Source organism: Gasterosteus aculeatus, chromosome 7 (genome assembly GCF_964276395.1).
Source record: "Gasterosteus aculeatus chromosome 7, fGasAcu3.hap1.1, whole genome shotgun sequence".
NCBI classification, from domain to species: Eukaryota; Metazoa; Chordata; class Actinopteri; order Perciformes; family Gasterosteidae; genus Gasterosteus; species Gasterosteus aculeatus.
Window position 1 is genome coordinate 447,501 of NC_135694.1, and position 22,123 is coordinate 469,623.

The 22,123-nt window shown below is 48.2% G+C and overlaps 2 protein-coding genes across 2 annotated transcripts in view; both read right to left on the bottom strand.

Annotated features, from left to right (window-relative positions):
• corin (corin, serine peptidase) overlaps positions 1–8,506 on the bottom strand; it is a 12,071-nt gene extending 3,565 nt beyond the window's left edge. The window contains exons 1-17 of the mRNA XM_078105898.1: positions 8,366–8,506; positions 7,245–7,377; positions 5,861–6,178; positions 5,372–5,483; positions 5,185–5,289; positions 4,586–4,806; positions 4,386–4,499; positions 3,645–3,752; positions 2,987–3,097; positions 1,535–1,657; positions 1,330–1,437; positions 1,010–1,241; positions 788–930; positions 568–675; positions 332–445; positions 96–206; positions 1–10 (exon numbers count right to left, since the gene is read on the bottom strand). The exon at positions 1–10 is cut by the window's left edge and continues 114 nt beyond it. Of these exons, the coding sequence (XP_077962024.1) occupies positions 1–10; positions 96–206; positions 332–445; positions 568–675; positions 788–930; positions 1,010–1,241; positions 1,330–1,437; positions 1,535–1,657; positions 2,987–3,097; positions 3,645–3,752; positions 4,386–4,499; positions 4,586–4,806; positions 5,185–5,289; positions 5,372–5,483; positions 5,861–6,178; positions 7,245–7,377; positions 8,366–8,422 (2,228 nt within the window). The 5' untranslated portion in view covers positions 8,423–8,506. The remainder of the gene's footprint in view (positions 11–95; positions 207–331; positions 446–567; positions 676–787; positions 931–1,009; positions 1,242–1,329; positions 1,438–1,534; positions 1,658–2,986; positions 3,098–3,644; positions 3,753–4,385; positions 4,500–4,585; positions 4,807–5,184; positions 5,290–5,371; positions 5,484–5,860; positions 6,179–7,244; positions 7,378–8,365) is intronic.
• A 1,846-nt stretch (positions 8,507–10,352) lies between these two features.
• On the bottom strand, positions 10,353–21,614 carry nfxl1 (nuclear transcription factor, X-box binding-like 1). The gene is made up of 25 exons (XM_040180513.2): positions 21,483–21,614; positions 20,049–20,233; positions 19,759–19,959; positions 19,549–19,658; positions 19,239–19,369; positions 19,114–19,158; positions 18,701–18,834; positions 18,520–18,605; positions 18,345–18,420; positions 17,999–18,096; positions 17,802–17,916; positions 17,474–17,598; positions 17,159–17,281; positions 16,720–16,810; positions 16,165–16,285; positions 15,934–16,090; positions 15,686–15,777; positions 15,094–15,115; positions 14,686–14,808; positions 14,455–14,609; positions 13,957–14,026; positions 11,606–11,710; positions 11,446–11,526; positions 11,288–11,341; positions 10,353–10,905 (listed from the first exon to the last, which is right to left on the bottom strand). The coding sequence occupies exons 2-25, from the start codon at positions 20,206–20,208 to the stop codon at positions 10,717–10,719; spliced, it is 2,664 nt and encodes an 887-aa protein (XP_040036447.2). The 5' UTR covers positions 20,209–20,233; positions 21,483–21,614; the 3' UTR covers positions 10,353–10,716.
• Between the last annotated feature and the right edge of the window lie 509 nt (positions 21,615–22,123).

Here is a 22,123-nt window from a genome sequence, read left to right on the forward strand (position 1 = left end):
GACAGAGACACTGGAGACAAGAGGGACCAATACATCATGTATATATACACAGTACACACATATATGGATGAGTACACACAGTACACACTTCTTACCACAGTTCCATTCGTCTGAACTGTCTGAACAATGTCTCTTCCCGTCACACCACAGAGTCCGATGGACACACTGATGGTTGTTACAGGACACCTCGTTGTCTCTGCACACCGCTGAGGAGCATCATCAGTGACACCATCATTACCTCCACCATTACCTCCACCATCACCTCCATCATTACCTCCACCATTACCTCCACCATCACCTCCACCCAGTGGAACTGGGGTCAGGGACTTACAGCAGTTGCTCTCGTCCACCAGCAGGGGGCAGTCTGGGAACCCGTCACAGATCATTGAGGCTTTGATGCAGACTTTACTGCCGGGACACTCCCACAGAGCGCGCTCAGAGCAGCCTGAGAGGTGACACCATCACCTCCATCACCACTACTGACACGCGCGACAGGTACTTGTACTACGTATTGAAGCGTAGCAGCAGTACTCGTCAGTAGTCTCATTTTGAAATGCTTCGTCTCACCACAGTTGTCCTCGTCGCTGTGGTCGTCACAGTCCAGGTGTCCGTCACAGCGCTTGGTTGCCAGGACGCAGCGACCGGACCGACACTTGAAGTGGCTCGGGGAGCACTCTGTAGCCACGGCAACCAACAACAACAACAACAACAACAACGACAACGACAACGACGTCATGTTCAAGTCCTGATATCAGGACAAAAAAAAATGAGAGACAGACAGACAGACCGTCGAATCCGTCCTCCGGCAGAAGACACGTTGTGTTTCCGCCTTCTTCTGGAAACTGACTGCAGTCGGAGTCCTCAGGCCACTGCAATCCCACAATGCCGAGCACCGACTCACACTTCTCCTTCGAATGGCGACACAGCGACCTGCCGGCACGAGAGACGCAAAGGAAGGAAAGATGAGACAAAAGACCTACGGGGGACAGACTGTAACCAGCTGACTGACCTGCAGGGCGGGACCCTCTGCAGGCTGACCGGGTCACACTTGGGGACCAGCAGGGTGCAGGCGTAGAACATGAGGTACTGGTAGCAGCCGGTCTGGACCAGCGCCGGGAACAAGGAGGACTCCCAGGACACGGAGCTCTCCCTCTGGGACAGGTGACCCAGGTAGTTTGGGTAGCTGGTCAGGTTGTAGGGAAGGTTCATGCACAGCTCCAAGCTGATTGGCTCACAGCGAGCTGAGACACACACACACGGAACCCGTGAACAGTGGAGGGAACCGATGGTTCCACGTGTTGCGTGAGTCTGTTGCTCGGCGGGACTCACTGCAGTTGTTGCTGGTTGGGGGGTCGCAGGCGGCGCCGCCCCCCACGCACACTGACGGACAGGAAGGGGAGATGCAGCTGGGCTGACCGGGAGCGCACACGCCCTGAGCTGGAGAACACACACACACACACACACACGCACACGCATGAAGAAGAAGAAGAAGAAGTGGGAGGAAGAGACGGGCGAGGAGGGACGGATGTCTCACTCTGCTCTCTGCTGCAGTGCTCCTCGTCACTCCCGTCTTTACAGTCGTCCTCTCCGTCACAGCGGAACGCAGAGGGGACACACTGCCCGTTCCTGCACTCCAACAGGCCCTGACTCTTACAGGCTGCACGCACACACACACACACAGACACACACACACACACACACACACACAAACCAGGGAGTTACAGCACTCCACGCATGACCATCAGCGTGAGTCACTTCCTGCTGATTGTCATGCGTGAGTCTCTTGACATTTGATAAACACGCTTTGTTGTGTCTTTGTTGTGTCTTTGTTGTGTCTTTGTTGTGTCTTTGTTGAATCTTCGCTAGAAGAAAACACAAGAACCATCACTCAAAAACCAAATAAATGAGCTTAATGCAAAGCGTCATGGAATTAATGGCTAAATATCGACATTTCATTTCAGTTCTACTGGTGAACATTCACCAAAGGTAAGTGGGTTCTACTAGTGAACAGTCACTAAAGGTAAGTGAGTTCTACTGGTGAACATTCACCAAAGGTAAGTGGGTTCTACTAGTGAACATTCACCAAAGGTAAGTGGGTTCTACTAGTGAACAGTCACTAAAGGTAAGTGAGTTCTACTGGTGAACATTCACCAAAGGTAAGTGGGTTCTACTAGTGAACAGTCACTAAAGGTAAGTGAGTTCTACTGGTGAACATTCACCAAAGGTAAGTGGGTTGTGGGTTCTACTGGTGAACAGTCACTAAAGATAAGTGGGTTCTACTGGTGAACAGTCACTAAAGGTAAGTGGGTTCTACTGGTGAACAGTCACTAAAGATAAGTGGGTTCTACTAGTGAACAGTCACTAAAGGTAAGTGGGTTCTACTGGTGAACAGTCACTAAAGGTAAGTGGGTTCTACTAGTGAACAGTCACTAAAGGTAAGTGGGTTCTACTAGTGAACAGTCACTAAAGGTAAGTGGGTTCTACTGGTGAACAGTCACTAAAGGTAAGTGGGTTCTACTAGTGAACAGTCACTAAAGGTAAGTGAGTTCTACTGGTGAACATTCACCAAAGGTAAGTGGGTTCTACTAGTGAACAGTCACTAAAGGTAAGTGAGTTCTACTGGTGAACATTCACCAAAGGTAAGTGGGTTCTACTAGTGAACAGTCACTAAAGGTAAGTGAGTTCTACTGGTGAACATTCACCAAAGGTAAGTGGGTTGTGGGTTCTACTGGTGAACAGTCACTAAAGATAAGTGGGTTCTACTGGTGAACAGTCACTAAAGGTAAGTGGGTTCTACTGGTGAACAGTCACTAAAGATAAGTGGGTTCTACTAGTGAACAGTCACTAAAGGTAAGTGGGTTCTACTGGTGAACAGTCACTAAAGGTAAGTGGGTTCTACTAGTGAACAGTCACTAAAGGTAAGTGGGTTCTACTAGTGAACAGTCACTAAAGGTAAGTGGGTTCTACGAGTGGCTCGATCACTCACAGCAGTTGAGCTCGTCGCTCTTGTCCAGACAGTCGTGGTCTCCGTCACACAGCCAGTCTCTGGACACACAGCGACCGTCACCACAGCGATGTTCCCGAGCCAGATTACACACTGATGACACACACACACACACACACACAGAACAAATAACGGTATTGTAGTCGTGACAATGGACCCGCGGGTCCGACCCGCTGATGGTTCTATGTTTAAAGACGAGCTGCTTCTCTGTCTCAAGTATTCAGCTAATAAACCAGCTTCCGTTTGACGGTGAGTCGTTGAAGGTAAAGACATAATTCATTGATTGATAGTTTACAGCAAAGCTGTTAAAATAACAAGCGACGGACACACGAAGCCGCCACAGGATACTGTGTGTTTCTCAGTGTGTGTGTCTGTGTGTGTGTGTGTGTGTCTGTGTGTGTGTGTGTGTGTGTGTCTGTGTGTGTGTGTGTGTGTTGGCAAATGGACAGCTGGTGGGTTCCCTCGCTCACACCTCCTTCTAATCCGCAAACTACGTCACTAAATGTGTGTGTGTGTGTGTGTGTGTGTGTGTCTGTGTGTGTACGTGTGTGTTTGTGTGCGTGTCTGTGTGTGTGTGTCTGTGTGTGTGTGTCTGTGTGTGTGTGTGTGTGTGTGTGTGTGTGTGTGTGTGTGTTCTCACCACAGCTGAGTTCGTCGCTCAGGTCTCCACAGTCGTCGTAACCATCGCACACCACAGCAGGCGAGAGACAGCGACCAGTACTACAGCGAAACTCTGCATCCGTGCACACTAGAGACACCGTGAGAGACAGAGACACAGTCAGAGACAGACAGACAGAGAGACACACAGTGAGAGACAGAGACACAGTGAGAGACAGACAGAGAGACACACAGTGAGAGACAGACAGACAGAGAGACACAGTGAGAGACAGAGAGACAGTGGGAGACAGAGACACACAGTGAGACAGACACCATTCTTCTTGGTGTCTTAGACTAATGCTGAGGACAACGGTAACAACGGTCGAGTGCAGCTACGCTGAAGCTAACTATGCTAACTATGGACAAATAATCACGTTTTGTTGACCATTTACTGCTTCACATGTATTCCTTTGTGTTGTTGTTGTTGTTTACTCTTTTTCTCCGAGCTCTTTCATTGGTCCGTGTCTTGTGTGCTGCGGCAGCCGGCGACCCCAAAGGTCACAGAGAGGTCAGGGCGCCCTCGACGAAGACAGAAAAACTCATCTCTTTACATTCCTGTCGTCCCGGCCTATAGTCTCCTGACATCACCATGACAACCACCTCTCTGCACCGCCGTAAATAACCACAATGAATCACCGGCGAGCTCATCACCACGACAACAGGCTCAACCTGCCATTTAAACAGATCACCGCACAGTGTGTGTGTGTCTGTGTGTGCGTCTCACCGCAGTGCGTTTCGTCGCTCCAGTCGTCACAGTCGTTGTATCCGTTGCACACCAGCTTCTGTGGGACACAAACCCCCGTCGCACACAGGAAGGGGTGCTTCCCGCCGCACACAGCTGCCGACCAATCAGAGCGAGGGAGCAGTGATGACGTCCGACCGTGTGACACCATTAGACCTGTTGAGTGTGTGTTGTTTACTCACAGGGTTTCCCTATGATCTGTCTTGGCGCGTAACAGGCGTGAAGGGCGGGGCCTGCTGTTGCCGTCGGCGATGATGATGGCGGCAGCGGAGAACTGAAGGTGGCGTTGCTGAACTGCGAGCAGCGCAGGAACTCTGGCCACGAGGCGTTGAACATCTGGAGGACGGGCTCACATCCTTCCCTCGCCGCCTCGCAGAACGACGCGCAGGGCAGCGCGACCCGCCTGCACGCACACGCACACACACACACACACACACACACGTCTCAGTCAAACATACACAGTTACACACACGCACACGCACACACACACAAACACACGCACGCACACACACACACACACGCACGTCTCAGTCAAACATACACAGTTACACACACACACACACACACACGCACGCACACACACACACGCACACACACACAAACACACGCACGCACACACACACACAAACACGTCCCAGTCAAACATACACAGTTACACACACACACACACACACGTCTCAGTCAAACATACACAGTTACACACACACACACAAACACGTCCCAGTCAAACACACACAGATACGCACACGCTCACGTGTGACCTCTGACCTCTGAGGGTTACCTGCTGTGCGTGGCGGCGGCGGCGGTGCATTCAGGGAGCGCCAGCGAGCAGCCGAACAGCATGATGTGTCTGTAGCAGGAGAGTCTGCTGAGGTAGCCGAAGAACCTGAACGCAGCGCCAGGGACACTCGTTAGATCCACTGATCAAAACAACAACAACAACACAGCGTCGGCGTCGCCTCGGTTACCGTAGCAACATGTCGACCTCGGAGCTCTTCACCACGGCAACGGAGGAGGACAGCCATGTTTGGTTGTAGGGCAACATGTGACACTGAGGCTCCGTGATCAGCTGACAGCTACCTGGAGACGGAGAGGACACGGGAAATCACATTAGAGAGGACACGAGGGAGAGAGAGACAGGGGTGTCTGTCCTTTGCTCTGTCACTCTGTCTGTCCCTGTCTCTCTGCCCCTCCCCTTCCTACTCGTTAGCATTCCCCTCCACTAGAGACATTAGAGGACAGCGGAGGACCAGAAAGACGGAGACGAGGAGAATTCCAAAGCAGCAGCTGAATGCGGATGAATCATCCGAGAGGACGTCCAGACGTCCCTCAGCACTCCAAGGACACAACACGCGGACGGATGCACGTCTCTGGGAGTTTTTAGCGTCCTACTTATGAAACTTTCCCCATTTCCCATGAGCCTCTGCTGCTTCCTGTCTTCACGGAGGGGCGCATACCTGAGTCCGGCGCCGACGTGCTGCCGATCGGCCAGGCGCTGCTCAGCGAGGTCACCGAGGTCAGCCAATCAGGGGGCTTTGTGAGAGGTTGTGTGGGCGTGGCCTGTGAGGCCAAGGAGGCGGAGCCTAGTGGACTGGTGGGAGCGGCGGTTGTGCCGGCGCTGCGGTTCCACGCAATGATGTCATCGCCAAGCTTTTTCGGGGACGAATCTGTGGCGTTTCCTCTCTCGGGGAAGGAGGAGGGGCTTGTGCTGTTGCCGTGGTAGCCGGGGGAGGGGAGGGGGGTACTGGAGTTCAAGAGGCTACTGCCAAAAATACCTGAAGAAGAAGAACGAACACAAGTATTACTAAATATAAATATGTATTTATACACATAAATATATTTAATATGTCAACATACAAACAGAACCGGGGGGCTGATGAGAGACAACGTACAGGCTGTTCAATGTGCATGTGTGTGTCTGTGTGTGTCTGTGTGTGTCTGTGTGGGTGAAGAGGAGAGGAGATGAAGGATAGAGGAGGTGAAGGATAGAGGAGATGAAGGATAGAGGAGATGAAGAGGAGAGGAGATGAAGGATAGAGGAGATGAAGGATAGAGGAGATGAAGGATAGAGGAGATGAAGAGGAGAGGAGATGAAGAGGAGAGGAGATGAAGGATAGAGGAGATGAAGGATAGAGGAGATGAAGGATAGAGGAGATGAAGGATAGAGGAGGTGAAGAGGAGAGGAGATGAAGGATAGAGGAGATGAAGGATAGAGGAGATGAAGGGGGGAGGAGGTGAAGGATAGAGGAGGTGAAGAGGAGAGGAGATGAAGGATAGAGGAGATGAAGGATAGAGGAGATGAAGGGGAGAGGAGGTGAAGGATAGAGGAGATGAAGGATAGAGGAGATGAAGGGGAGAGGAGGTGAAGGATAGAGGAGGTGAAGAGGAGAGGAGATGAAGGATAGAGGAGATGAAGGATAGAGGAGGCGAAGAGGAGAGGAGGTAATTGTTCAATGTTCTGGACAGCTTCTCTGGTCCTGATTGGTCGAAGGACTCAACGCTGTCATGGTGACAAGAAGGATGCCTGACACACACACACACACACACACACACACACACACACTATAACCCACCCACACATTTGATTCATTAAAGAACACAAATATGTGTCATCTCTCCTCAGTCTCTTCTTCTTTACTTTACTGTGTCTGTGTGTGTGTCTGTTACCTGTGTGTGTTTGTTACCTGCATGTATGTTACCTGTGTGTGTGTGTGTGTTACCTGCATGTGTGTCTGTTACCTGCATGTGTGTTACCTGTGTGTGTGTGTTACCTGTGTGTGTGTGTTACCTGTGTGTGTGTGTGTGTTACCTGCATGTGTGTTACCTGTGTGTGTGTGTTACCTGTGAGCAGCAGGATGAGCAGCAGCAGACTGGTGGAGGGAATTAGGACGTAGAGGAGAAGTCGGAGGTGATTGGTCGATCCAAGCTTGTGAGGACACGCCTCCCCTCCAGCATTGGGTCCCTGGGGCGGAGCCTGCAGGACACACATGGGGGGGTCAGGTGACGCAGACGTTTAGGCAGACCCTTTAAACCATGTTCAAGCTCCGCCCACTCGGGTTATTTTTAGGGGGGGGGGCGGGGGGGCTGACCCTGTATTTTCCGTTGGACTCTGAAGTTATTTTTGAAGCGACACAACGACAGCACACAGCAACACGCTGCTGCTGATACTGATCACTGATCAATACTCCCTTCCATTGATCGTTTAATCTATTAATGATCTGTGGCTAATAAGAATAAATAATAATCATTTAATGAAACAATGAACATGTTTAGTCTAAAAGCTTATTTAGCTTTCAAGGGTCAAAACTCTATCTCTTTAAACTTAAATGAAATGTTATTTTTATTGAAAACTAAATCGTGTTGATTATGTTTCTGCCGACTTACTAATTTATTCATGATTCCTTTAAGACCAATAAACAGGATTCATTCATTCACTAACCCTAACCCAATAAACAAGATTCATAAACATTAAAAAAAGTATTTTAAAAAGATAAATTATATTAATGTGATGATTTATTTAGTTTATTGTTAAGATTATGACAAATATATACATACACTTCATATGACATTAAAGAAAAAACAAAATAATTAAATAAATACATCATTTGAATGTAATTCATTCAGATTCATAAAATTAAGAAAGATCTTGAGCTTTAAAAACGATAAATTCATTCATAAAAAAATATGTAACAAATATGTAAAACGTTGTCATTTAATTTACGAACAAATCTAATGATTCCAAAACAATACATTTTATTTATTGTTTTTGTCTTTTATTGTCTGAATATAATATCTATAATAAATTAGGAAGAGACATACTGGGAGACAAAGACACGAAGACAGAAAGAGGATGAGACAGAAAAGGAGACAAACTCAGAGACAGACAGAGGACACAGGGGAGGAGACAGAGCGGTAAACCCAAGGACAGAAGCGCAGGCACGAGGCGGGTAACAGACACTCACCGTCGCAGCTCCGCTGAAGGTGACACGCGGGCAGGTCTCCAGCCGCGTGGACAACATGACCCGCCGAGCGCGAGACCTTCTGCCTGCTGCCCGAGCTGCTCCAACTACACGAGACACGCGGGCTCCGCCTCCATCTCCCCTCGCTCCTCCCCCTCCCACTCTCTCCTCCCCTCTCTCTTCTTCCCCCCCTCCTTCTCTCCCTCCCACTCTCTTTCTCCCTCTCTCTCCTTCCCTCGTCCTCCTCGCCCCTCCCCCTCTCTCTCCCTCCCTGCTTAAGGACAACTTGGTGAAATGCTGATAACAGAGGCTCAGTAGAGGGAAGTTTCTGACTAAGGGACAAAAAGAGCATCAAGTAAACAGGGAGAGAATACCAGGGCAGGTCCTCAAGTTACCTGCTGTTAGCAATAGCTAGCCATCGTTAGCCATGGTGTCTATTGTTAGCTATAGCGAGCCATCGTTAGCCATGGTGTCTATTGTTAGCTATAGCGAGCCATCGTTAGCCATGGTGTCTATTGTTAGCTATAGCGAGCCATCGTTAGCCATGGTGTCTATTGTTAGCTATAGCTAGCCATCGTTAGCCATGGTGTCTATAGTTAGCTATCGTTAGCCATGGTATCTATTGTTAGCTATTGCTAGCCATCGTTAGCCATGGTGTCTATTGTTAGCTATTGCTAGCCATCGTTAGCCATGGTGTCAATTGTTAGCTATAGCAAGCCATCGTTAGCCATGGTGTCTATTGTTAGCTATAGCTAGCCACCGTTAGCCATGATGTCTATAGTTAGCTATCGTTAGCCATGGTATCTATTGTTAGCTATGGCTAGCCATCGTTAGCCATAGTATCTATTGTTAGCTATAGCTGGCCATCGTTAGCCATAGTATTTATTGTAAGCTATAGCTAGCCATCGTTAGCTATGGTATATATTGTTATATTTGGCTAGCCATCGTTAGCTATGGTATATATTGTTAGCTATGGCTAGCCATCGTTAGCCATAGGATCTATTGTTAGCTATAGCTGGCCATCGTTAGCCATAGTATTTATTGTAAGCTATAGCTAGCCATCGTTAGCTATGGTATATATTGTTATATTTGGCTAGCCATCATGATCTATCAGAACCAATCGTTAACCATGAAATATCTTGTTAAATATAGCTAGCCATGGTTAGCTATGAGTAGATAAGGGTAGCCATCATCAGTTTTGGCTAGCCATCGTGAGGTATTGGCATCCATCATTAGCTAAGTTAAGCTATTGTTAGCTAAGAGTGTTTTCACTGCTCATACTAATATAATAATATATTTTATTATAACGCACTCTTCATCAGCAGATCAGAGTGCGACAGATGGCAAAACATACGTAAAACGGTTAAAATAAAGTAAAAGCTGGTAAAAACATAGGGGAAGAAAAAAGAAACGCCTTCTTGAAGTAGGTTTTCAGGCCAGTTTTAAAATGCGTCCAGTGAGCGCGCCGCCCTCAGGAGGTCAGGGAGACTGTTCCATTTGCGTGGCAGTGCCGAGCAGAAGGCCCGGCCCCCCGTGGTGTGAGGACCCGGAGGAGCGAGCTGCTTGGAGGAAGTAGTTCTTGCAGATAGGGAGGTGCACGGCCATTCATGCACTTATGAGCGAGTAGTAGAACTTTGTAGTCAATCCGGAATGAAACAGGGAGCCAGTGTGGTGAGTGTAGGATGGTTTTATATGTTCATATTTCTGGGCTCTCGCTGTTTTGGATGTTTTGTAGTTTCAGGATATTCTTGCCAGTGATTCCAGTTAAAAGTGAATTACAGTAGTTCAGTCTTGAGGAAATGAAAGCATGGACAAGCTTCTCTGCATCGGACAGGGCCAAGGTGGGGCAGAGATGTTTGAGACATGGTCATTAAAGGTCAGGTGAGGGTCAAACCTAACTCTAGATTGGTGAGGAGGAGATACAACACTGATATCATCCGCTTTACAGACCTTTCTGAATCAAAGGATGAACATGGATGAAACCTGCAGGTTTATCAACGATTGGTTTATTAAATTCTCAGAACTGACTTCAATAAAATTTCAGGAACAAAAGTAAAACATCAACAAATCATTTTCAATTTTTCTGGAGCCTCCTGACAGGAAGTGAAACACAAACAGCCCGATTAACCATAAAAAACAGAACAAACAATTGAGACTAAAATAATTGTCTCTTTTCTAATTTCCAATTCTTTGTTTACTTAAACTTTAAACAATTTCAAATAAATGTTTATTGGCACAGAAACTTTTTAATTCTAAATCACACTCCAATTTCTCTAAAGGAAATGAACAGAATCAGAGCGATTAAATGAGGAGTTAAAGTGAGAACAGAACCGTCATGGCAGCAGGTCAAGAGGTCAAGAGGTCAGCAGGTAGTAGGCGGCGACCGATAGCAGAGCTCCGCCCAGCGGGACGAGGACGACGCAACTCCACCACCTCCTCCTGCTGCTCCCCCCCGCCTCGTCCTCTCCCTCCTCCCTCCGGCCGCGCCTCTTGCTCCGCCTCCCACCTCGCTGCTGGCGCTTCTCGAAGGCCTCCAGCTCCTCCTGGGGGTCAAACACAAGGTCGCCCCTTCAGACTTCATAGTAACACATGATGACTGAGATCAGAGACAAAAACACCTTCAAACATTACAATTTAATACACTAAGTTTTATTTGATTAATGTTTGCTAAAGTCGTTTATAGTAATTTATTAAGATTAAACTATTTATGATTATGAAATGCTTCATTTTATTAAATTATTACTACTGAGAAAACAATACCAACTATTACTGATCTTTATGATTTCAATATTAATTTATTAACATACAATAAAATTGTATTGTGACCATTTGATTCAGATGTAATAATCAAGCGTAACGATCAATTAACGATCAATTAACCGATCAGTTCTCTGCTCGTTAAGAGCATTTATGTGTGACGATCACCTGAAGTTTCTTCTCCTCCTCCTCCTGAGCAGCTCTTTGCTCCGCCTCCTTCACCTGACACACACACACACACACACACACACACACACACACACAGGTCAGTGTGTATCCAGGGTCACACACTCAGTGGCTGCATAGTTGTGTGTTTGTTTGTGTACCTTGCTGACTTTCCTCTGCTGGTCTCTGCAGACGTCGTCACACTGAACAACACACTGACCAGAGAGAGCGCACAAGAACTCCTGCACACACAGGTTACAAATTAAACACACAGACACACACAGGGAGGGAATATGCGCGTGTGTGTGTGTGTGTGTTTACCTTCTTGATCCTCTTGCAGGGACATCTGAGCTTCACCTTTTGCTGACATTCCTCTGCACACACACCTGGATGACACACCTGCTTACAGCGATGCCCACAGCTCAACTACAAACAACAACAACAACACAACCATCAGCCACGAATGACAACACCACAACGGCAGTCTCTGGTTCTCCCCAGGGGGGTGTTCAACAAACTGAGTCTATCCTGAACTCTTCCTCTGAGACGGGGAACCGGGTATCCGGTTCCAGAACAGCTGATCTGCGTCAGTTCAATCCGCTCGGCTCGGCTCACCATGACGGTTATAAGACGCCACCAATGGAGCCCCGATACCACGAGTCACCATGACAACAGTAAATAAAAGGTTACACTTAGACACATTTTTATTTTATACCTATGAGTAATTTACAATGTGACGCTGTAGCCTACAGCAACACCCATTAAAATACTAATTACAAAACATGTTAAGAAACTGAGTTCTGAAAAACTCACTTTTATTCATCAAATGAGTTGGAAAATGAATAGAAAATATAGTCAAGACATTGAAAAGATTAGAAATGATTCTTATTTTAAATATTAATTTTGTTCTTCAAACTTTGCTTTGGTCAAAGGATTCTCATTTGCAGCTTTGCAGACCTTTGGCATTCTAGCTGTTCACTTGTTGAGGTAATCTGTGGGAATGTAGACAATTAGCAAACACAATGTGCCACTAGAAGACCGGAGTGATAGTTGCTGGAAATGGGCCTCTATACACCGATGTAGGTATTTCATTAAAAACGTTTGCACCTAGAACCTAGAAGTCATTTACCACATGAACACTGTATAGAGTGTTTTTATGATTCATCTAATGTTCTCTTCATTGAAAAAACAGTGCTCTGCTTTGAAAAATAAGGACATTTCTAAGTGACCCCAAACTTTTGAACGGTAGTGTGTATGTATATATATATATATATACATATATATATATATATATATATCCTACTTTTGAATTAATATATATCCACCCACCCAACAGTTGCGGATGGTGTCATCTGCACAGTTGAGGTCACAGATGGTAGTTAAAAGTATTCAGAAACAGTATCTTAAGTAACAGGAAGATGATGATGATGATGAGGAGGAGGAGGAAACGCTGTCTGCTGCCACAGGGAGCGATCCAGAGGGGCTACTGAGGTGTGTCTTAATATTATTACTGTAATAATACTGTAAATAATATTACTGGCAGTGCTCTGCCCATTCACAATCTACAGTGGAGTTTGACATGTAGACTGAAGTGATGAGCACAGATAATGTGGTTGGGCATCACCAGCCCACAGCACAGCGTCAAACAATACCATGTTTAATCTGTATGTGGAACTGTAGGAATTACATGTGGTCCATATGTTTCCTCGTTACCAGTAAAGCGTCAGCGTTCTAACAGAAATTCCTCTGGAAAGATAAAACGTCTAATCTGGGTCAGTCTGAGACTCTCTCTCGACGTAAACTATTTTGAATCACGACGGCTTCGATGTCAATTGGATTCGGTAGGAACGAACAGTCCGTGTCTACCAGCATCTTCATGTGGGAGGAGACGGTAGAAACTCTGGGTTTCTCGTAGTAAACCTGCCAGCGAGCAGGTGATGCTCACAGAGTCTGTTACCATGGTGATGACTCAGAGTCTGTTACCATGGTGATGACTCAGTCTGTTACCATGGTGATGACTCAGTCTGTTACCATGGTGATGACTCAGTCTGTTACCATGGTGATGACTCAGTCTGTTACCATGGTGATTGACTCAGAGTCTGTTACCTCTCTATCTGGAACGGATAACTCAGAGTTTCCCTGATCTCACGGTTAACTTACTGAGTTTTCACATAACCCGCTTTCTGGAAACCCCCCTGATAAAGCTACTGTTGCTGATGATGTGCATTGATGTTGTTGATATTACACATTCTTCTCAGCCTTTGACAGAAGAGAAAACTCTTCTGATCATCAGATGTCAGAAGAAATCAAACCAAAGTGTTTGTTGTTCCAACTGTGTGAGTTCAGGCTCAGTTTAAGTTACTGCAGACTATGAAAACACACAAACACACTCCAAACAAACCTCTGAGAGAGAGAGATCCAGAATGAAAACGCTAAATCATTTCCAGGTGTGTGTATGTGTGTGTGTTGGTCGGCTGGCGCCACAGATCTGAATTGATTATTGGAGCTGGAGGAATGGAGACTGTTGCGTTATTCCCGCCATGACACCGACAATCAAATCAGAGGAACTACACACACACTTCAAAACCCTGATAAACAAGTCCCATGATGCAACGGGGAGCCTGCTCAGATCTCCATAGAAGGACATGAGCTATGTGTGTGTGTGCGCTCACCTCTTTAGGACACTGGTTGTTGCAGGAGCCCAACTTCACCTTCAACTGTTGGTCAGCTGACGTCAACTTCCTGCCGAGGCAAAGACGCCTCTTGTGATTATTGATAACATGATGAGTCACCTGAGTGTCCCTCCTGTAGCTCCTCCCCCTGAGGGAACCATCTCAATGCTCCACTCAAAGGAACCCAGTACACCAGCTGGTGTTCTGACCAACCAGGACACGACACAGCTTCAGTTAGCGGTTAGCGTTAGCGACCGCACCCAGAGTCCAATGAAGAGGCTGGTGACCCTGTTATGAGCGACTCCACTTCCTGGTGCTCTCTCATTGGTCGAGCTTGACCTCACTGTTGCCTCCTTAGGTCACAAGTGGTACTACATGACGGGGCTAGCTGGTTAGCATGCTAACAGGTTAGCTCTGTCCATAACATGTTAACTAAACAGAGCCACAGGAAACATACAAACAACATGTTGTAGAGTAAACAACCATGTGCGTACTCACGTGCACTCCACGTACAGCATGCTGATCTTGCAGTGGCAGCGTCGACGGGTCATCTGGCTGCAGGTGAGGCAGTTGCCGGGGTGACAGGGGCGGGAGCAGGTGTGAGGGCAGCCAGGGGGGCGGGGCTTAGAGCAGCCCTCGTCACACACGTCGCACTGCGGAGAGAGTTATTGATTGGTCAGCGTGTTGTAGACACCGCGTCATAACTCGCGGCATCAACGAGGCAACCACCTTGTTGCCGTCGGTAACCAGGTGACACTCCCGGCGGCAGTCGTGGTTTCCACAGGTCAAAGGTCGCCCGCATGGTCGTTTACACGAGAACCGACCTTGGCGATGGCACGGCACCGGGCTGACCTGAAGGACACACAAACGGTCTTACTGGAGTGTGTGTCTGTGTGTGTGTGTGTAACAACAAGCAACTAAATGGGATGAAAGGCAAGAGATGGAGACAGGAGGACAAAGAAGAAGAGTTGAGACAGAGACAGACAGACTGATGAGGTCAGCAGGACAAACTAATGGACGTTTTGTAAGGGGAGGGGAAAGGAAACAGGAAGCCATCCGTCAGGAGACAAAGCAGGAAGTGGCTCCAGGTTGAACTGGTGATGAACTGGGAGTCAAAGGGAACAAACTGGTTCTTACCTCGTGTTCTCCAAAACAGGCCCTGAAAGATAAAAACAGAAATCCATTAAACATTTAGCATTTCTTTACTTTCATTTAATCCATTAACTTTGAAATGATTTCCCTTCACCCTTCATCCCGTTTACTTTATTCTTCTTACTTTAACAGTGTGATTTTAAATCTCAGCTGTAATGATCCTTGACAGCTGCAAAGCACCCTGGGATTTGTTTATGGTTTGGGGGGCGGCGGCTCAAACAAAGAACAATAGTGTGCAGACTCATAACATCTGAAGACACACTGGAACATCTGGATCCACGTTAGTTTCAGAACGGACTCGAATGATCCAGAAGAACACACGTGGAAATAAGAATTATACAAAAGTCAAACACATTTAGTGGAACGTTTCTCCCCCCTTGTCTCACCCCCCCCTCCCCCTGCAGCCCGTTCTCTCTCTTGAATCTGCTGCAGAATGGAGTCTCTGTCGAGCTTTGATGCTTTGGTTCCTTTACACCAGGTGAACAAAAGGCTCTATGCTCTGTTTTAACTTCGTTTGAATTAGTGAAACATGTGTGTGTCTGTGTGTGTGCGTCTGTGTGCGTCTGTGTAGACCTACGTCGGTATCGGTACTTGACACGGCGGACAGGGCAGAGCTTTCTGCACAAACGCTGGTTTAGACGGCTGCTCCCACGGACCAGCTAACTGCACCTACACACACACACACACACACACACACACACACACACACACACACACACACACACACACACACAGAGTTTGTGTCGTATTGGAGAGGAGCTGGCGGGTGGAATGTCCATGCTAGCCGTTCCCAGCCTTCGTGCTAGGCTAAGCTAAGCAGCATACCTGCTGGGACTTGACCAGCACCTGGTCGTGGCAGGGCAGCGGGCAGGTGTGGCTGCAGCGCCGCAGCGGCAGCAGGCAGGGCAGCTTGCAGGGGGGGCAGGGCCCGGGGTGGCACCGGTGGGTCTCTCTGCTCGGGTGGTGGCAGGACGGAGGTTGCCTGGAGGACGGGGCGGAGGTCAGAGGGCGAGCGGGACACAGGTAGCAGGTGTGTGTGTGTGTGTGTGTGTGTACCTGCAGGTCTCTTTGCAGCGAGGAGGTCTGGTGCTGCGTTCTCGTCCACAAGGGACGGACAGGACGGTGGAACCGCAGGAACATGGGACCTCCACTGACTCGGGACATGGATAGCAGCTACCTAGGGGACACGTGAATAACACACACCTGTGTATATATACCGGACGGGCGCCCGCACCCACACACACCCTTCTACCCAGCAGCCCCCTAAAAGGTCACAGCAGCCAATCAGGAGGCAGAGGGACGAATAAATGATCGTTCAATCAGACAACAGCAGGAAGCGATCTGACACACACACACACACACACACACACACACACACACACACACACGTTTAATAAAACTGATTATTGCTAGCAGGAAGCAGAGGTCAACTTTTTCCGCCCTCACGTAGTACTATCAGCTGGAACAACACACACACGTCAGATAGGTTGTGATTTGTTGAGGGAGTCACAGCTGGTGGAAGGTCAAAGGTTAAGTTCAGGAAAATTCTGACCCAGCAGCGGCTCCTGGTGTGTGTGTGTGTGTGTGCGTGTGTGTGCGTGTGTGTGTTACCCTGGTGACAGCCAGAGGGACACTTGTGGTTGCGACATCCCAGACTTCGACCACAGCTCTGGTCACATGGGGGGCAGTTACCGGGGCAGCACTGAAACACACGGCATCATGGGAAACAGAGTTCAGGGGTCCAGACTAACGGGGGAGGTGTCTGCTCCTCTTCAGGTAAGAAGCAGCGACATTAAAACGACATTTAAAGCGATCTAATCGGGCCCCGTGTCACATGACACGCGGTCTGGGGAGGCGTCGACCTTCAGCTGACATTTAAACATCCACAGAGCTTCTCGCTCCCTGATGATCCGTCTGCTCGTTTGAAGCTTCCATGAGTCCTCGTTCAATGTGAAAACAGATGATCTGATCTCATACAGAGAAACAACAACACATCCATCAACACGTAACGGCACAATGTCGTCATGACGATGATGATGATGATGCTGACCTTCCTCCTGCACTGGTGTCTCTGGCACCCTCGGGTTTTGGGGCACTTGGAGTCACACAGGTATTCTTTATGGCACGACATCAACTTCCTGTATTTTCCACACCTGCACTCCTTCTCCACCTCCTGAGGGCAGTTCAGAGAGAGAGAGAGAGTGTGAGGAGAGAGAGTGTGTGAGAGTGATAGTGTGAGAGTGAGTGAGTGTGACTGAGTGTGAGAGAGAGTGAGAGAGCGAGAGAGCGTGACTGAGTGTGAGAGAGAGTGAGAGAGCGTGACTGAGTGTGAGAGAGAGTGAGTGAGAGAGAGTGAGTGTTGTACCTGTCTGCAGGTCTCACAGCTCCCTCGGTGACACCTCATTGAACAGGTGTGTTTTCCACACGACAGAGGACGGTCGCATGTGTCACCACACGGCGCCACCTCCTCTGTGCACGGCAGAGACGACTCTACACACACACACACACACACACACACACACACACACAGATAAAATATAATAAATCCCTGCTGCCATGTTCCTTTTGTGTTTCTGCAAACTCAGACATGGATATAGATAGATAGATATTTGCATTATTTATAATTAATAAAAATAACAATGTGCCATCAATTGTATTATTCTGAATACTTGGTATTTATGTGATTTGCTCACTGGTCTTGCCGCAGGGACAGGCTCTGCTGACTGACCGAGGACACGGAGGACAAGCGCCATCGTGACACAAGACCTCACAGGTGTGATTCCCACAGGAGAGCAGAGAGCCGCACACCTGGGGGAGGAGAGGAGGAGTCATCTGGAGTCTAGCGTAGTACCGCAGTACTACCACTGTAGTAGTACCAGTGTACTTGTACCTGGGGACATGTCCACTGAGGGCTGGAGCAACTTCTCTCTGCTTCTTCTCGTCCACAGAGACATCTCTGAATACTGACTCTGGGACAAGGACTACACTCTGAGACAGACAGACAGGGGGAGAGAGGTAGAGACAGGTAGAGACAGACAGACAAGGGGAGACAGACGGAGACAGATAGAGACAGACAGACAGGGGGAGACAGACAGACAAGGGGAGAGAGACGGAGACAGATAGAGACAGACAGACAGGGGGAGACAGGTAGAGACAGACGGGAGAGAGACGGAGACGGGTTACAGTCGGCCATGTTGTACCAATGATATTTTAAGTGTGTGTGTTTTGTTGTGTACCTTTGTGACAGGGTTGTGTACAGGTGTGTTGTTTGCAGGGTAACAGCTTGCTGCAGGTCTGCTGACAGGACCACGCCTGGAGACAGACACACACACACACACACACACACACACATGAGACCATTTCCCATCATGCAGCAGAGAGGAGTAAGTTTTCCTCAAATCTCTTGTTTACCTTGTTGCTACAGCGACGGGGGAGGGGCTTAGCTTTGCCACACAAACAGGAAACAGACACCATCTTTGGACACGGAGGACACGGCCCTGAAGACACAAGGACTTTAGCATTGTGGCTACACAGATAGCATGATGCCACATGATAAGACTGAGAGTGTGTGTGTGTGTGTGTGTGTGTGTACCGGGGTGACAGAGCAGCAGGCAGGTGTGTCCACAGGTGGGTTTGAGCTCCTTCTGACAGACGGAGCCGCAGGAGTGAGGAGCCAACCAGGGGTCAGCTGGAGGGTCCTGCAGCTTCCCACAGTAACACGTGTACCTGAACACAACACACGATTATAAATAAAAAGATAAATGCAGCTATCAAATTAAAATATATTTATATGTGTATATAAATATAGATTTTGAAGGAACCCTGCTGCTTGCACTGTGATACTGAGGGATAGGTGGGATCGAGGTGGAGGTGTGGCGCCCCCTGCTGGACGCATTCAGACGCTTCTACAGTAAAACTGAGGACAAACCTGCAGCTTCCTGTCTTCAGATTGAATAAATAACAACAACAACAATAATAATAATGATGATGCGGATCATTCGATACCTGTTGGGCGTGGCACTGGGAGGATACTCCGCTCGACACTTTGGACTGTAGAGACACAACACAAGAATATCAGGAGGGAATGAGGAGGACAAAGATGCAGGAGGAAGAGGAGGAGATCTCCTCACCAGGGCCAGGGATGCAGCTTCTGACCGAAGTCTTCATCAGTGATGGAGGAGACGAGGAAGGCCGAGTCTTTGGCCCACTTCTGAATACAAGGGAGGTGGAAGAGAGAGAAACAGCTGGAGCAGCTCCACACCTGGAGGAGGGAGGGTCCATGATTAGTCAAGTCAGGTAAGAAAAAAGATAATCATTCTTTTTCTTTCTTCTGATTAATTCAGTTTACTCTCCATAACAACAGCAGCTCAGACTGATGGGTAATGCAGTGAGAGAGTGTGTGTGTGTGTGTGTGTGTGTGTGTGTGTGTGTGTGTCTCACCGCCTGGGTTCTCTTGACGGAGCCGATGCAGATGAGACAGGTGAGAGCTCCAGACTGAAACAAGTCACTGACATACTGGCCGGTTCTGACCAGACCGGTAGCATCACCACCTGGACAGAGGCAGACAGGGAGGCCGGTGGAAGCAGAGAAAGGGTTAGCTTAGCTTAGCATCAAGGTGACCCTGCGTTGCCATGCCAACACCTGGCTCACCTGTCTGGTCAGTGTAGGTGGTGAAGGTCGAGGCCAGGATTTTCCCTCTTTTTCCATCGTTATTGGCAACTTTGACCTCTACTTCTTCATCATCGTCGTCATCATCATCAGAGGAGGAGCTTATGCAGCTTTCCACCAATCGCTTAGCAGCAGCCTGGTTGGACTTCCGGATCTCCTCGAACTTAGATTGGACCGACACGCCTGTCCGTCCAAAGCAGAGAGAGAGAGATGAGTCGCAGCAACTAGAGAAAGCTGAAGATTAAACAATATCAAGAAGAGTGCGTCCTCACCGACTTGACGTTCGGGTTTTGCGGCCGACTTTGTCTTCCCTCCTACTCCTCCCATTAACTCTGGCTTCTCTTTCTCCTTCTGCGGGGGTCGTGACCTTTCACCCTGAGCCTCCTGACTCCGGCCGCGCCCCCTGCCCTGTTGTCGCCAGGCGGGCTCCATGGCAACAGGCTCCAAAGCTCTACAGCTGGGGAACGAGACAAGAGAGTCCACATTGAACATGGTCTAACCTCACCTGGATTGATCAGGTCCAGTTTACATCCAGGACCTGGTCTAACCGTACGTCGCTGCCAGCTCACTCCACTCTGCATCAATCTGTCTGTCTCCTCACAGAGCTAAACACTCATCCTGAAGCATCCCTACCCACTACACCTGGACCAGGTAGCACCTCCACCCACTACACCTGGACCAGGTAGCACCTCCACCCACTACACCTGGACCAGGTAACACCTCCACCCACTACACCTGGACTATGTAACACCTCTACCCACTACACCTGGACCAGGTAACACCTCTACCCACTACACCTGGACCAGGTAACACCTCTACCCACTACACCTGGACCAGGTAACACCTCTACCCACTACACCTGGACTATGTAGCACCTCTACACCTGGACTATGTAGCACCTCTACCCACTACACCTGGACTATGTAGCACCTCTACCCACTACACCTGGACTATATAACACCTCCACCCACTACACCTGGACCAGGTAGCACCTCTACCCACTACACCTGGACTATGTAGCACCTCTACACCTGGACTATGTAGCACCTCTACCCACTACACCTGGACTATATAACACTTTGCACTTTCTTGATTCTTGTTGCTGGTCCGGTCCCTCTGCATTGAATGTACTTATTGCAAGTCGCTCTGATAAAAGCCTCAGCTAAATGGAAATGTAAATGTCGTCTTTGACGTGTGTGCAGAGCACAGCAGCACTAACTGCACATTGAATGGAGTCTGGTGTGACGTCAGGGGACAAAGAAAGGTCTAACTCTTGACGAACTGCAGCAGTAGAAACGTGCACATTTCTAACTCCAGTCTGGTGCACAGACAAGTGACGTCACCGGACTGCAGTACGGTCTCGTATGTTCAACGTTAACGTCACATGAGCAGTGACACAGACCGGTGTTTGTACCCCGCAGACAGAAGCCCATGTGCGGGTTCCGGGGTAGTCAGCTGCGTGACGTCTCACAGCGTGAACAGTCCACCTTTGGTCCTCAACGTTTTAATTACAGCCTCGTTCAAACCGAGGCTAGCCGGCTAGCTCCCGGTAAGCTAACCGGCTAGTGCCACAAAGGGAACAGGCGTCATGTCCGGTGGACAACCGTCGTTAACATATAAACAGGCTCCTCAGCTGATGTTAGTTAACATTTGAATTATTAAAAGCCGAATGTTTCCATAAGATTTTGGATAAAATAAAAACCCACCTCAGCGGTGTGGAGAAGCGGCCGCAGTGGAGTCTGCGGCCTGGCTGTCATGCGCGACATGTTCCGCGGTGCATGCTGGTACTTGTAGTCCTCACAACCGATCCCGACTCTTTGACTTTGACAGTGCAGGACTACAAATCCCAGCGCGCAGCCGGAGAGACGAAGGCAGCGCCACGTGTCAACGACAAGCAAAATAAAGCGAAATAATCATAAATGAATGTTACCGTATGGTATACTGCGTTCTTAATTAATTGTTTACTTGGATTCAAATTGCTTTACATACTGCCAGCTTTTCACTCTTGTTTTCTTATCATAGCATACACCGTATTTTATTTGATTTAATTTGTATTAAATGATCTACTAGGTCAGTAGTTATCAAATGAATCTAGTGATGTAGAGTGAAGTAGCGTATCATATACAACACTAAGTGAGTATTTTACCTTTTTAATTTCTACTATTACTACTATACATTATTTTAAAATAAAAGAGTTAGTTTGTGTTATACCTTATAAAATATTTTTATTTCGGCACAGTGCTTCCACAATTACTTCAGGTTGGGTTCCGGCTAAGCAACGTCAGTGACTTATGACCTCTACTCTTTTTAAAGTGGCTGATCTAGGAGGCGGAGCTCCGAGGCAGTT